The sequence below is a fragment of the Myotis nattereri genome (assembly GCF_964212035.1).
Source record: "Myotis nattereri genome assembly, chromosome: 14".
In the NCBI taxonomy this organism is placed as follows: domain Eukaryota; kingdom Metazoa; phylum Chordata; class Mammalia; order Chiroptera; family Vespertilionidae; genus Myotis; species Myotis nattereri.
The window spans coordinates 58,944,663-58,958,426 of record NC_138089.1 but is presented as its reverse complement, the minus strand read 5'-3'; the positions used below and the strand labels follow the sequence as shown (position 1 = coordinate 58,958,426).

Sequence of the window (13,764 nt, the reverse complement as noted above, 5' to 3'; positions counted from 1 at the left end):
GCCGGCGCCACGGCGCATGCGCGGCGCCCCATCCAGCCGTATATTAGGACGACGGCGCCCGCGGCCGGCGACTTCTCGGGGACAAGGGCACCGCTTCCTTTGGCCTCGTCCGCTCGGTTCTCGCCGCCGCCTCTTCCGCCCCCTCCTCCGCCTCCGCCTCCGCCTCCGCAGTTACCGGCGCAGGTGAGGGTTCGCGATCGGGGCCCGCGTGGCCGCCAGCCCGCGCCAGCCTCGCTCCCCGGCGCCGGGACCCCCTCCCCCACCGCCGCTCACCTGCCGCCCCGGGCCCGTGACCTCCCTCCGGACCTTCGGTCTCTGCGACCGCCTTCCGACCTTCCCGGTGGAGCTGGCCGCCTCGGAATCCCCTTCTCCTCCCCGCTGTTCCCGAGCCCCCGACCCCGGGTGACCTCTGGCCGCCGCCTGCCGGGCCAGCACCGCGCGCCAGACCCCGCGCCCGCCGACGGCGCCTGCCCTCTGCCCGCCTCGCCCGCCGCGCGCCCCCCTATCGGCTGCGCCCAGTTCCCGGGACATCCTGCTTCGGGGCCCCGCTGGGCGCCGCCTCGGGTTGGGGGACCGGGAGGAGCCCTTTCTGCCGGGTGGGTGACAGTGGCTTCTCCCCGGCCTCGCTCTCGCACCTGGGTGTGTGCTCCGCATCCTCCGGGAGCGCCGACCTCCCAAACCTGTTCCCCACTCGGCCCCGGGTCCCACTCCGTGTCCCACCCCTGGGCATGAGTCAGTGTTCGCTCCTCTCGGTGGACCTGGGACCTGGGCTGCTCTTGGGGACGTGGGTGGAGGTGGCCGCCCGTCCGCAGCGAGCTCCGAATCCCTGCTGTTCGTGGACATTGTCGAGTGGGACTTCTTAGCACCCCCGTCCCCTGGCGCGAAGTACAGGCGACACCGGAACCCGGTGACCTCGAGGGGGTATGTGCCCGCTGATTATTAACAAGTGTCGGTGTCACTCAACCCCGCAGGATCAGTGCACCTCCCGGACGCGACATGGAGACCGTGGTCCGCCGCTGCCCCTTCCTGTCCCGGGTGCCGCAGGCCTTTCTGCAGAAGGCGGGCAAGTCTCTGCTGTTTTACGCCCAAAACTGCCCCAAGATGATGATGGAAGTGGGGGCCCGGCCAGCCCCCCGGGCTCTGTCGGCGTCTGCAGCGCACTGCCAGCAGGTCAAGGAAACCCCTCCGGCTCCCGAGAGTGAGTGTCCGTAGCCACCAGTGGGTTCAGGCCACAGTGGGGTGGGGGTCAACGCCAGCGGAGGCGCTCAGTTCTCCGCAGGGGTGAGCTCACGTCAGTGTCGCCCTCTCCGCCCAGGTGGGCGCTTGGGGTTCTCCGTCTCTAAAGGGGGAGCGGCGGCCAGCGGTCACTTTGGGTTCTGGTCGCAGGACTCGGGCGTTTCAGTGGCGGCAGTGCCTTGTTCATGGAAGTGGAAAGTGGGCATGTTCTGTCCCAGCCGTCCTGTCATTAAATATTGGCCCTTTTGCTTCTTTTCTTTTTTTCTTTTCTTTTCTTTTCTTTTCTTTTCTTTTCTTTTCTTTTCTTTTCTTTTCTTTTCTTTCTTTCTTTCTTTCTATAGACTACTTTTAGAGCTGTTTTAGGTTCGAAGCAAAATTGAGGGGAAGCTTTTTTTGGCTTTTAAAGTTATTTTTTTTCCTAATTTGCTTTTATATAATATTATTTTTTTTGTGGTAAAATGTACATTACAAAATATACCATCTCAATACTTTTTTAGGTTATTTTTAAAATAATGATTATTTTTAGGTTTTAAGTTTTTTTTTTATCATCAATCATTCTTAAATGTCCAGTTCCGTGGCATTGAGTACATTCCTGTTGTTGTGCAATCACCACCATCTCCAGAGCCCTTTCCATCTTGCAAAACTGAAACTCTGTCCCCATTAAACACTAACTCCCCCTCCGCCTCCCCCTCCCCGCCCTACCCCCTCCCAGTCCCTGGCCAGCGCTGGTCTCCTTTCTGCCTATGTTGTGCTCTAGGAACCACCTGCCAGGGGAATCACACAGAATTTATTAAAGCAGGATTGTTTAACACATGTATCTTTCTTTTGTACACAACTTAAACATGTCTGTTTTTTGTAAAGAGATGAGAGGTGCTTCAGGTGTGGTCCGGCCATGCCAGGAGCGGGTGAGAGTTTCAGATGCCCCTTAACCTTAGAGACTGGTTTCCTCCCAGGCTCTGTCGGGAGTTCTCGGCGGGGACCTGTGGGAGAGGCGTGTCTTTTCTTTAAGCAGAAAGGACTCCGTCCTTTGCAGGACTGCTCTTCCTCTTGACCTTTTCTCTGAGCAGTCAGAGTCCTCTCGTGCCATTGTGTCCCTAGCAGGGGGGAACGGTCGAGTGCTATGTGGCTAGTCCACTTGATGGGCTACCCTGAACCATCACAAATGACGCTCACAAACTACTAGCTTAGGCAGATGTTTGTAGTGAAAAGAGCAGAATAAACGAGCATCTACGGAAGGAGAAAAACATTTTTTAAACCTGTGCATAGGGGAAAAAAAGATTACACCCAAATGTCTACAATGGCTATGTCTTGCTTTTTTTTAATAATCAATTTCTTAAATTGGCTTCAGAGAGATGAAGGGAGGGAGGGAGGGAGGGAAAGAGAAAGAGAGGGAGAGAGAGACATCAATTGGTTGCCTCCCGCACATGCCCCGACCAAGGATCAAACCTGCAACCTGGGTGTGTGCCCTGACTGGGAATCGAGCCGCCTACACCTTTTAGTGCACCTTTTAGTGACTCGCTAACCAGCTGAGCCACGCCAGCCAGGCTACAAAGGTTATGTTTTGAATGATAGAACTCTTTTCATTTTCCTAGACTTCCTGCATTGACTATGTGTAATGAATGAAGTGAATTTCAAAGCAGTTTTGTAAACTTCCCTTTGCAGAAGATTTTAATAAAAAGTGTATTGTGACACATTACTCAGGTTGTAAGAGGCTGGCCTGTGACTCACAGGGATATTCCAGAATGATGAAGAAAGACTTTTCTAGAAGAAAGGTGATTGGATTTGCTCAAGGGAAGAGGGAAGTCGCTGTCACTAGGAGCCCCCTGTGTGACGTCGGTGAGCTGTGATGAGAAAGTAGCTGGGGTGTGTGCCTGTGACATCGCAGTGACTTGAGCTCTAGCCGGCAGTAGCCTGATGGCCTTGCTCTGTCATGACCTGATTTCCGTTGTTAAGAAGGAAACCAACAGTGCATCTGTCAAGAAACAGTGGGCTTCTTTGTCAGGAATCTGTTTAGAAAAAATTAGCAAAGCCCGGCCAGCGTGGCTCAGTGGTTGAGCCTCAATCTATGAACCAGGCAGGAGGTCAGGGTTCAGTTCCTGGTCAGGGCATGTGTCTTGGTTGCGGGCTCGATCCCCAGTAGGGGGCACGCAGGAGGCAGCCAATCAATGATTCTCTCTTATCATTGATGTTTCTTTCTCTCCCTCCCTCTCCTTTCCTCTCTGAAATCAATAAATAAAAATACTTTTTTGAAGAAAATATTAGTAGAGCAGAAATTGTATGAACACTTCCAGTGACCTTTGAGAGTGTGACCTCAAGTAACACGCTGAATTATTTGGGGTGGATTTACTAGAAACAGTCCAGCTTGAGAGCCCTGGCAGTCAGACCAGGACACACCGTGTGTGAGGAATTGTCTCCTGTGAGGCAGCGGAGCCGGCTGCTATAGATCCTGCTGACTATAGATTTGTGTGTGGATGGTGGTGGGAAGAGTAAGTACCAAGTTTGGGGCCGTAAGAGAAAGAAACAGGAGGTTTTCTGTGAGGTGTGCAACCAAGCCTGGGGCTTCAGTTTTTCCGTCCCCCCCACAGAGGACAAAACTGCCAAGGCCGAGGCGCTGCCGGCTGGAGATGGCACGCAGCTTCCCCCCGGACACCCGGCCCCCGCCCCAAGCCAGGGCGCTGCAAGCAAATGCCCCTTCCTGGCAGCCCAGATGAGCCAGCAGGGCAGCAGCGTGTTCCGCAAGGCCAGCCTGGAGCTGCAGGAGGACGTGCAGGAGATGCACGCCGTGAGGACAGGTAACCCCGCGCGCCCCGCACGGCTCTCTCGGACTCTCGGGTTTATTTACAAGCTGCCGTTGGGAGAATTTGTGTAAACACCTTCCCCTGCAGAGCCCAGGAGGAAGCTATGGAAAGAGGGGTGCATTGCGCAACGGGGCTTTGTGTCGGGGTGGGATGTCCAGCTTTTACAGGAACTGCCTGGTTTCTGAGCACACCCTGCAGGCATAGCTGTTCCCACTCCCCTTTGTCTCCCCATCGTCCGATGGGATGAAAGGTAAAAACAGTGTCACTGCAGCACGTGATGGTCTTGGGACTCCCACGCTGTGTGTCTCGCCGATGGTTAGTGAGTGGCAGCCTTCATCCCAGTGTGGCTTCCCCATGGAGCACCCACGGTCCCCGAAAAACGTCCCCAGCAGAAATGCTGCCCTCGGCTGGAATTGTTTTCTGCAGTGAAAACAGTAGGGTTGGGGGTGTGGTGGCTGGGGAAGACCTGTCGGCCAGCTAGAGCGCCTTGGCTGAGGCCCAAACATTCGCTGCGGCTGGCTGGTGGCTCTGACTCTAGCCAATCAGTAGCCGACGGGGAGCGAAGCTTCAAACCCCCCGTGCGGTCACCATGGGCTTTGCCAGCCGTGGGAGACAACGTGTCGGAAGGAATTGTGACTCGGAATTCAGTGGGGGTCCCCTTTGCCTCTGTTGCTTTCGTTACAGAGGTCGCCCAGGCCTCGGTGAACCCCAGTGTGATCAGCATGAAGACGCACGGAGGGGAGCCGAGTGGTTTGCTGAAGAACTTCCAGGACATGATGCGAAAGCAAAGGCCGGAAAGGGTGTCCCACCTGCTCCAGGATAACTTGCCAAAGTGTAAGTCTCACGCTCTTGCCTGACGCAGGGGAGTTTAGAACTTAAGCCCGTATCACACTCAACCCCAAATCGCACGTGAGGTGGGGACTACAGCCGGGTCCCCGCTTGATGCCATAGTGAGTACAAGCCCTGCTGGCACCTGCCTTCTCTCGGCACCTGCATCCGCACTGGCGCAGGGCAAGCACTGGCCAGGCACAGTCTCCAGACGAGGACGTGCATCACTGGCCATATGAACACATCACTCCTTTGCGCAGCACCCCCCTTAGTGGCTGAGCCGGGATGGGAACCCAGGTCTTTCAGCCAAGCCCAGGTGTGCTTCCTAACCACCAGGCTTTGCTGTCTCTCGTTGGGTCTTTAGCTGTTTCCACTTTCCAGTACGATCGTTTCTTTGAGAAGAAAATTGATGAGAAAAAAAACGACCACACCTATCGTGTGTTCAAGACCGTGAACCGGAGGGCACAGCTCTTCCCCATGGCGGACGACTACTCGGACTCCGTCAGCAAGAAGCAGGTGTCGGTCTGGTGCAGCAACGACTACCTGGGCATGAGCCGCCACCCCCGGGTGTGCGGGGCGGTCATGTGAGTAGCCCTGGGCGTCCGGTCCCGCGGGCGGCGTTCGGTAGGACGCTGATGATTTATGGGGACTGGCTCTCCTGTGGGGGCGGGGCTGAAAGTGAAGTCCACAGCCAAGGACTGTCCTTAGCCTTTATTTATTTATTTTTTTAAATATATTTTATTGATTTTTACAGAGAGGACGGGAAAGGGAAAGAGAGTGAGAAACATCGATGAGAGAGAAACATCGACCAGCTACCTCCTGCACACTTCCTACTGGGGATGTGCCTGCAACCAAGGTACATGCCCTTGACCGGAATCGAACCCGGGACCCTGCAGTCCGCAGGCCGACGCTCTATCCACTGAGCCAAACCGGTTAGGGCTGTCCTTAGCCTTTAAACGGCTACAGGGGACTCAAACCTGACGTGCAGGCAGTTGTTGGGGTCCCTTGGTGTGCTTAGTTCAAGTTTATGGGTTCGGTGTCCACCTGTGTCCACTTCCTGCCACTTCAGAAAGACATTCAAAAGGCGTTGGCCCTGACCAGTTTGGTTCAGTGGCTAGAGCATCAGCCTGCGGACTCAAGGGTCCTGGGTTCGGTTCCGGTCAAGGGCATGTACCTTGGTTGTGGGCACAACCCCAGTAGGGGGTGTGCGGGAGGCAGCTGATCGATGTTTCTCTCTCATCGATGTTTCTAACTCTCTATCCCTCTCCCTTCATCTCTGTAAAAATCAATAAAATATATTAAAAACAAACAAAAAAACCAAACCAAACCAAAACAAAAAAGGCGTCGATCTCGGTCCTTCGGGAGGGCTGCCGTGGCCAGTGGCCAGGGAGAGCTGCTCGCTGCCGGGAGCCCCTCTGAGGTTAGTGACGGTCCGTCCTGACGTCGCACGGCTGGTCTGCAGAGGCTGAGGGAGCCACGTCCAGGGCCCCTCTGCAGCCTGATGCCGAGGCACAGCCAAGAAACCAGCCGATGCCGCGTGCTCAGGTGACTGTTAGACAGTTGTGACCCCCGGAGGCATCCTCACCTGTGGGACCTTCTCCCTCCGCATCTAGAGACGACGATGGTAGAGTTCTGGGCCCAGGTTCACAGCGAGGGCTCCCAGAACAGGGGTGTGTCTCCGAGGCCCGGAGGGGACCGGTCGCGTCCCGCTCACAGGCAGGGCTCATGTGCTGTCCGCCTGCTCTCGCAGGGACACCTTGAAGCAGCACGGCGCCGGTGCCGGGGGCACGAGGAACATCTCCGGAACCAGCAAGTTCCACGTGGACCTGGAGCAGGAACTGGCCGACCTCCACGGGAAGGACGCGGCCCTCTTGTTTTCCTCCTGCTTCGTGGCCAACGACTCGACCCTCTTCACCCTGGCGAAGATGATGCCCGGTAGGGGAGCCTGGTCCCCGCTTTCTGTGGTTTCCGTTTCCTGTGGTCAGCTGCAGTCCAAAACTATTACATGGAAAGTTCCAGAAACAAGTGATTCACAGGTTTTCCTCTGGGTGTAACTCTGAGTTGTGTGATGCAATCTCCGGAGTCCTGCTCCGTCCCACCTGGGCCCTGACTCATCCCTCTGGCCAGGTCTCCCGCTGCACGCACTGCCCGCCGCTAGTCACTCAGCGGCGTCTCAGTCATCAGACTCGCTGCCATGACAGGTGGTGCTTGTGTTGAGGTCTCCCTCACCTACTAATAACGGCTCCCTTAAGTGACGAGGGCAAGTTCTTAAGAAAAGAAGTTGTATGGGGAGGTGGCTGAGGTCTGTAAGAAAGAATTCTGCCCCTGAGATTGCACAGTGTGTGAATTGAACTTGAGCGGAGGTGTGTACGTCTAGGAGAAGCAGTACCGTGTGGCTCAGTGCTGCCGGTGGTTCCGGCTCCTCCGGGGGGGTCTTGGACCGTGGCCCCTGCGGGCAGCCGGCTTAGTGTGAGGAATGTTGACAGTAAAGAGGCTCAGCACCAGTTACGAGGAGTGGCGCATCTGGGGCATTTGTTCTTGATTTGGGCGTGAGTGTTGGCGCGCATTCTGAGTTCCAGCCGAACGTGACCCCAGCGAAGGGTCGGATTGCAAAGGCTTGTCCGTAAGCTCATTGCTCCAGATGCACTGTGTGTTCTACGAAAATCCCGTGGGAAATTCTCATTGTTTGTAGCTCTCTTTTGACGGAGTTTGGAGCGAGGCAGCCAGATTTTTTTTTTTTAATATATTTTATTGATTTTTCACAGAGAGGAAGGGAGCGAGATAGTTAGAAACATCGATGAGAGAGAAACATCGATCAGCTGCCTCCTGCACATCTCCTACTGGGGATATGCCCGCAACCCAGGTACATGCCCTTGACCGGAATCAAACCTGGGACCTTTCAGTCCGCAGGCCGACGCTCTATCCACTGAGCCAAACCAGCTTCGGCGAGGCAGCCAGATTTAAAAGCAGGTTAATCGCCTGCTGCAGGGCGACCTGCACCTGTGGGCCTTCTCAAAGGAGAAGCCCTAGTCAGGAATTTTGCAAGAAGAAACAGGCTCGAGGTGGCTTTCTCCTACAGGGCGGAAGCAGCGTTTTCTGTGCAGTTGGTTGTCCCCGACTGTCTAGGAAATAACTTGTCTTCGGTGCAGATGGCAATAAATAAACATTTTTTGTCTGTGTCAGGCTGTGAGATTTACTCTGATTCTGGGAACCACGCCTCCATGATCCAAGGGATTCGGAACAGCCGGGTGCCAAAATACGTCTTCCGCCACAACGACGTCGGCCACCTCAGGGAGCTGCTGCAGAGGTCCGACCCCCAGGTCCCCAAGATCGTGGCGTTCGAAACCGTCCACTCCATGGATGGTGAGTCTGCGCACGGCCAGTCTGCAACCTGAACTGAAGAACTGGCTTGAACTCTTGTTTTCTTTTTTTTGAACTCTTTAAAAGTGTCTTTATTTTGGCTTTGCAATTTCTTTCCTTTGACCTGTCTGCTAGGGTTTGTGATGGGTGGACATTGGATAGATTTGGGTAAAGGTAGAGTTCCTACTCTGGCTTTTACTCGGCTCTAAGACCCAAGTCCAGCTGGAGACGGGGAAGTGTTAATGATAATCCCTGGGACATGTCGTTTAGTCCCGGCTGAGTCCCCAGGCAGAAGGCTGAGGCGTGAGCCCTCAGCGTGTCTGTGTCCCCCCAGGCGCAGTGTGCCCGCTGGAAGAGCTGTGTGACGTGGCCCACGAGTTTGGGGCGATCACCTTCGTGGATGAGGTCCACGCGGTGGGGCTGTACGGGGCTCAAGGCGGAGGGATTGGCGACCGGGACGGAGTGATGCCGAAGATGGACATCATTTCTGGAACACTCGGTACGTGCTCTGCGCGCCCTGCAATCTGCACTGAGCACTGTCCCAGCGAGCCCACGGCTGGCTGGCCTGACGGGGCCAGGCGGGGAGCGTAGGAAGCCTGGGCCACTTTTGGGGTGAGGTTTTGTTTTCTCAGTGAGGGGCTGGCGCAGCCTAGCAGAACCCCTCGGAGCTGGAGGCCTGGCTTCCAGGATCAAAGTAAATGTCACGGCCGGAACGACAGAAGTGTCCGAGCCCATCCAGACAGCCATGGCTCTCGCCACCCCGTCCGCAACCTGCACTGTGCGCCTCCGACTGTCCCTGGGTCCGAGAACTAGAATTCCAGTGCTGGTGTCCGAGCGGCTGTAGGACCAGAGGTTCGGTGTCCTGGTGCTCAGCTCTGAGCCACATGCCTGCCACGTGGGGACCAGCCACCTCACAGCTCCCCTTCCTCGAGAGGCAGGGTCTCCTGGGGCCGGACTCGCTGTGTGACCCCGGGTGCAGTTAGCCGTCTGCGCCTCAGCGTCCGCAGTGGGACAGTGAGAGCCCCTCCCTCTGGTTCTGTGGAGAAGGTAAAGGAACCGTGTGGAAGCAGTTATGTGGACATCCTCTTTGCCGATGAGGCGCTGAAGAGATGGAAATGTAAATCATAAATTTGAGGATTTCAAGTTAGTAAGGCACTTGGAGGCCCAAGCAGCAGTCGTGGAGGAGCAAGGACCCCAGGCGACCCAGGCAGACCCTGGGCAGGCCGACCGGCGAGCAGGGCCCCCTCCCAGAGGAAGCCCTGGTTCACGTCCTCACCCGCAGCTCTTCAGTGGCAGGAGATGGGAAGGCAGGAGATGGGAAGGACAGAGAAGGAATTTCCCAGAAGAGCTTAAGCCGCCAGCCCTGCAGGGGGTCCCAGCAAGAATGTTAATTACAGAGCAGAGTGAATGCTGAGGGCTCGGGTGGAGCTGGGGATCCTGAAACCTGAGAACAGGTTACATAAAGGGACTTAGGGGATGAAAGATGAGGCTGCCCCCAGATCACTCCCACCCCCCACGGGTTCTGAGTTTTCATGTTTATCTGGTAAATAAATGCTGATGGTCAGTTTTGTGTTTACTTAAGTAGGAAATAATACGGGTCCCACCAAAACAATGACACCTTCGCTGGGTGACAGCCCCACTGCCCCACCTCCAGAGCGCACGCGCAGGGGAGGGCAGGGAGCCGGCGAGCCAGGCTGCAGTGTGTTGTGCGGGCCCTGGGACCAGGTGCCACTGTGGGGTTCAGGCCCTGGGACCACGCGCCAGGGTGGCACGGACTGTGGGCAGGACCTTTCCTGGTTTCCTCAGTTCCTCCCTTTGGGAGGTGGGTGGACGTCCTCTCCTTCAGTCTGAGGTCCAATGAAGGAGGTGGAAGCAGGTGCCCGCGGCCCCAGCGCCGCTCCTAATGGACTGACAGCCTGTGTTTCCCGTCTCCTCGCAGGCAAGGCCTTCGGCTGCGTGGGCGGGTACATCGCCAGCACCAGCGCCTTGATCGACACCGTGCGCTCCTACGCGGCCGGCTTCATCTTCACCACCTCCCTGCCGCCCATGCTGCTGGCCGGGGCCCTGGAGTCCGTGCGCGTCCTCAAGAGCGCCGAGGGGCGGGCGCTGCGCCGCCAGCACCAGCGCAACGTCAAGCTGCTGCGGCAGATGCTCATGGACGCCGGGCTGCCCGTGGTGCACTGCCCCAGCCACATCATCCCCGTCCGGGTAATGGCGGCGGCTGGGCCGCGACAGGCAGTGGGCCTTCTCCGAGCACTGGCCCTGACCCCGGGAGCCAGAGCTCGCGAGCTTGGACATGCGGCTTCCTGTTCAGTGACGCTGCTGGTGTCACAGGGAGTAGTGTAGTGAACACGGGCGTGCCCCGCGCTGCCTCCACCCCCAGGTGTGCACATCTGCTGTGGGCCAGCTGGCGGCACCCGTGGTAGACGCTGCCCCACCCACCTGGGGAGACCACTGAGAGCACCCACCCCTCATGGTGCCGGTCTCTGTGGGGTCGGGCAGTGCACTGCCTCCCCGCTGGCCGTGCTGCTCGAACCTGTGCCCACGGTGCGGGCTCATTAGACGCTCCACTAAGAGGGAGTCCATCTGCTCTGACCTCACCTCCTGTCATCAACGCAGGTGGCAGATGCTGCTAAAAACACCAAGGTCTGTGACGAGCTCATGAGCAGACACAACATCTACGTGCAAGCCATCAACTACCCCACGGTGCCCCGGGGGGAGGAGCTGCTGCGGATCGCACCCACCCCGCACCACACCCCCCAGATGATGGACTACTTCCTGGGTGAGTGCGGACAGCCCCCCGCAGAGCGCACCGAGTCACAGCACGCTCAGGTAGCCCAAAACGGAGCGACACTGGGTGTTTGAGTCACTCAGAGGCTGCAGTCGTTTCGGAAGCTCTGAGGGAGCCTGCTGGTCCCCCAGGGGGTCCACTGCCCCCTTGGTGGTGGTGTCCCGGGCGGGGAGAGGCCTCAAAGGCGGGGCCTGTCCTGGCTCCTGAGTCTGGCTTCGCTCGCTCTCCTCCCCGAGGGTGTGTGGTCCCAGAGCCAGCTACACACCTGGCTACCCCACACCCACCCCCTCTGATAAGCGTGGGGATTGCAGCACGCTACTCAGAGGGTGTGCAGCTTAAAACGTGTGAATTGCTTATTTCTGGGATTTCCCGTGTGATATTCTCAGGCCATGGTTGACCACAGGTAACAAACTGGAAAGGGAAGCTGAGGGTCAGGGAGGGTACTGTGCGCTGTCACCGCTGTCTGATTCCAGAACGTTCACCACCCCAGAGAGAAGCCCACAGCCACTAGCGGCCACTCCCCCCTTCTCTGTGACCCCGTCCGCTGCCTGTGTCTGGACTCCCTGTGCTGGAGTCACTGGGCCGTGGCCTGGCTTCCTCAGTGTTTCAGGCCCTTCCAGGCGCAGCGGAGCCGTCTCCCTTGGGCGATGGACACAGTAGCCTGTCAGTTGATGGGCATTTAGGTCCCACTCTCTGACCCCTAAGAAAAGGCTGCTGTGGGCGTCCGTGTCCGGGTTTTGGGTGGAGCTCTTTCCCTTCCCTGGGGTGTAGATCCCTCCTAATCCTCATTGTCTGCCCACAGAGTGTCTGCTGGCCACGTGGAAGCGCGTGGGGCTGGACCTGAAGCCACATTCCTCGGCCGAGTGCAACTTCTGCAGGCGGCCGCTGCACTTCGAGGTGATGAGCGAGCGCGAGCGGTCCTACTTCTCCGGCCTGAGCAAGCTGGTCTCCGCGCAGGCCTGAGCGTCCCGAGCCCAGCCCGCGGCCGCCGTCCCTCCCACAGAGTCTCCCGTGTCGTCTGCGTGGACTAAATTATTAAATTTTAATCTATAGTGAAGGCACAGTCCTGAAAATAAATTCTTGTTTACGTGCTGGGTCCTCCTGTGTTTGGCTGCAGATTCAAAAAGTCATTTTCTTTTCCTTGAAGTTTGGTGTGTGTGGCTGCGACTTATAAAATGTATGAAAACACGTCCTCTGGTAACGGCTTCAAACCTGCGCCGACGGCAGGGCCTCCTGTCGGCTCGAGCCCGGCTGCCTCTGAAAGCCACTGCGCGGTGACTCATGCCCCGCAGCCCACGGCTGACAGTCGCCGCAGTGACTTTCACTTGCAGTTTCTCATCTCCAATCTTAACCGGGGGCAGCGCCCCCCCGCAGCCGCCTGCTTCCCTTTCCCTTCCAGCCGCTGCCTCCACTCACTTCCCTGGGAAAGGGGGGCTGGAGGCCACGCTGTGCTCCGCACCCTGACCCCTTCCCTCCTGTCCTGGGCCCACTGCTGCTTGCACATTCCTGGGACCAGCTCTTTCTTCTCCATGAATTGCTCCCCATCCTGCTCAGCCCCGTCGCCTGCATCAGACTTGGTCACTGCCTTAGAGCAACCAAACTCCTGACCTGGGGAGTGAGTGGGTGAAGGTGGACATACGGACAGCGGGCTATTACACAGCCATAAAACAAAACACGGCACTGCCGCGTGCTACTCCCCACGTCATGAGAGTTTCATGCTAATCAAGTCGGACGGAAAGGACGAGAACCACATGGTTCCACTTACCTGAGGGACATAAAGCAACAAGAGGAGAAACGCAGCAGCCCAGTGGTTACCAGGGTGGGGGCAGAACGAGCGGGTGGATCCAGATGACAAGGAGCCGGGACTGGGGGTGGTGAATGTGCACCAGGGTTCACAGAGGCACAGTGCGCACCCGAAAGTTAAATGCCAACCAACGTCACCCTGACAAGATGGGTCCCTTCCAGCTGCAGCCCTGCCCTTTTCTGCTGGTCCCCCCTTGGTCTTTGGTCCCTGTCCCCCTAGCGCCGCTCCCTCGGCGCCTCGCTGCTGTGGCCGGTCCGTTGGCCTGCTGTGGGCTCTCCCAGTGGTATTGGAGGTGGCTGTCCTCAGCCTTTCTCTCCCCTGGGCTTCCAGGCCACTGATTCCTATTCTCCTCTACCTGCACTTAACCCTGCCTGCCCCCCAACATGGTCTCCCCGAGCCGTCCAACACCTGGGGCCACCAGGTCAGAGGGCACCTGGGTCTGCCGCTCCTCCCCCCTCTGTCATCTGCCCGTCACTCTGACCTTGTGTGAAGTGGGTCCCTCACGTGAGGCTCTTAGCCAGTTCCACCTCCCATATACGTCTGGGGCGAGGCCACTTCCCGTCACCCCCACGGCTACCATGGCTCACGCCGCCATCATCCTGACCCCACAGAGCTGCCTGAGAGCTTCTCTGGTGGTGGTGGTGGTTTTCTTGTTAATCCTCACCCAAGGATACTTTTCCATTGATTTTTAGAGAGAGTGGAAGAGAACGGGGAAAGACAGAAACATCGGTGTGAGAGAAACACTTTGATTGGTTGCCTCCTACACAAGCCCTGACCAGGACCTGGCCGGGGAGGAGCCTGCAACTGAGGGACGTGCCCTTGACCGGAATCGAACCCAGGACCTTTGGGTCTGTAGGCCGACGCTCTATCCACTGAGCCAAACCAGCTGGGGCCCGAGAGCTTTGCATATGAATCACGTTACATCCCTCCCTGCAGAGCACGGTCCT

General features: G+C 57.5%; 1 protein-coding gene across 1 annotated transcript; it reads left to right on the top strand.

The window, feature by feature from the left end:
• Positions 1 to 12,111, top strand: ALAS1 (5'-aminolevulinate synthase 1). The gene is made up of 11 exons (XM_081105680.1): positions 1 to 183; positions 972 to 1,198; positions 3,822 to 4,028; positions 4,719 to 4,868; positions 5,227 to 5,446; positions 6,613 to 6,797; positions 8,046 to 8,225; positions 8,557 to 8,721; positions 10,162 to 10,430; positions 10,842 to 11,004; positions 11,816 to 12,111. Exons 1-11 carry the CDS (start codon positions 17 to 19, stop codon positions 11,974 to 11,976), a joined length of 2,094 nt encoding a protein of 697 aa, XP_080961806.1. The 5' UTR covers positions 1 to 16; the 3' UTR covers positions 11,977 to 12,111.
• Positions 12,112 to 13,764: the final 1,653 nt, after the last annotated feature.

What these genes read in the sequence shown, in the direction of transcription:
- ALAS1 (XM_081105680.1), top strand. Translation starts at nt 17, where the DNA reads ATGCGCGGCGCCCCATCCAGCCGTATATTAGGACGACGGCGCCCGCGG. An exon ending in CTCCGCAGTTACCGGCGCAG is followed by an intron (nt 184 to 971) that starts GTGAGGGTTCGC and finishes TCAACCCCGCAG; the next exon opens with GATCAGTGCACCTCCCGGAC. An exon ending in GATGATGGACTACTTCCTGG is followed by an intron (nt 11,005 to 11,815) that starts GTGAGTGCGGAC and finishes GTCTGCCCACAG; the next exon opens with AGTGTCTGCTGGCCACGTGG.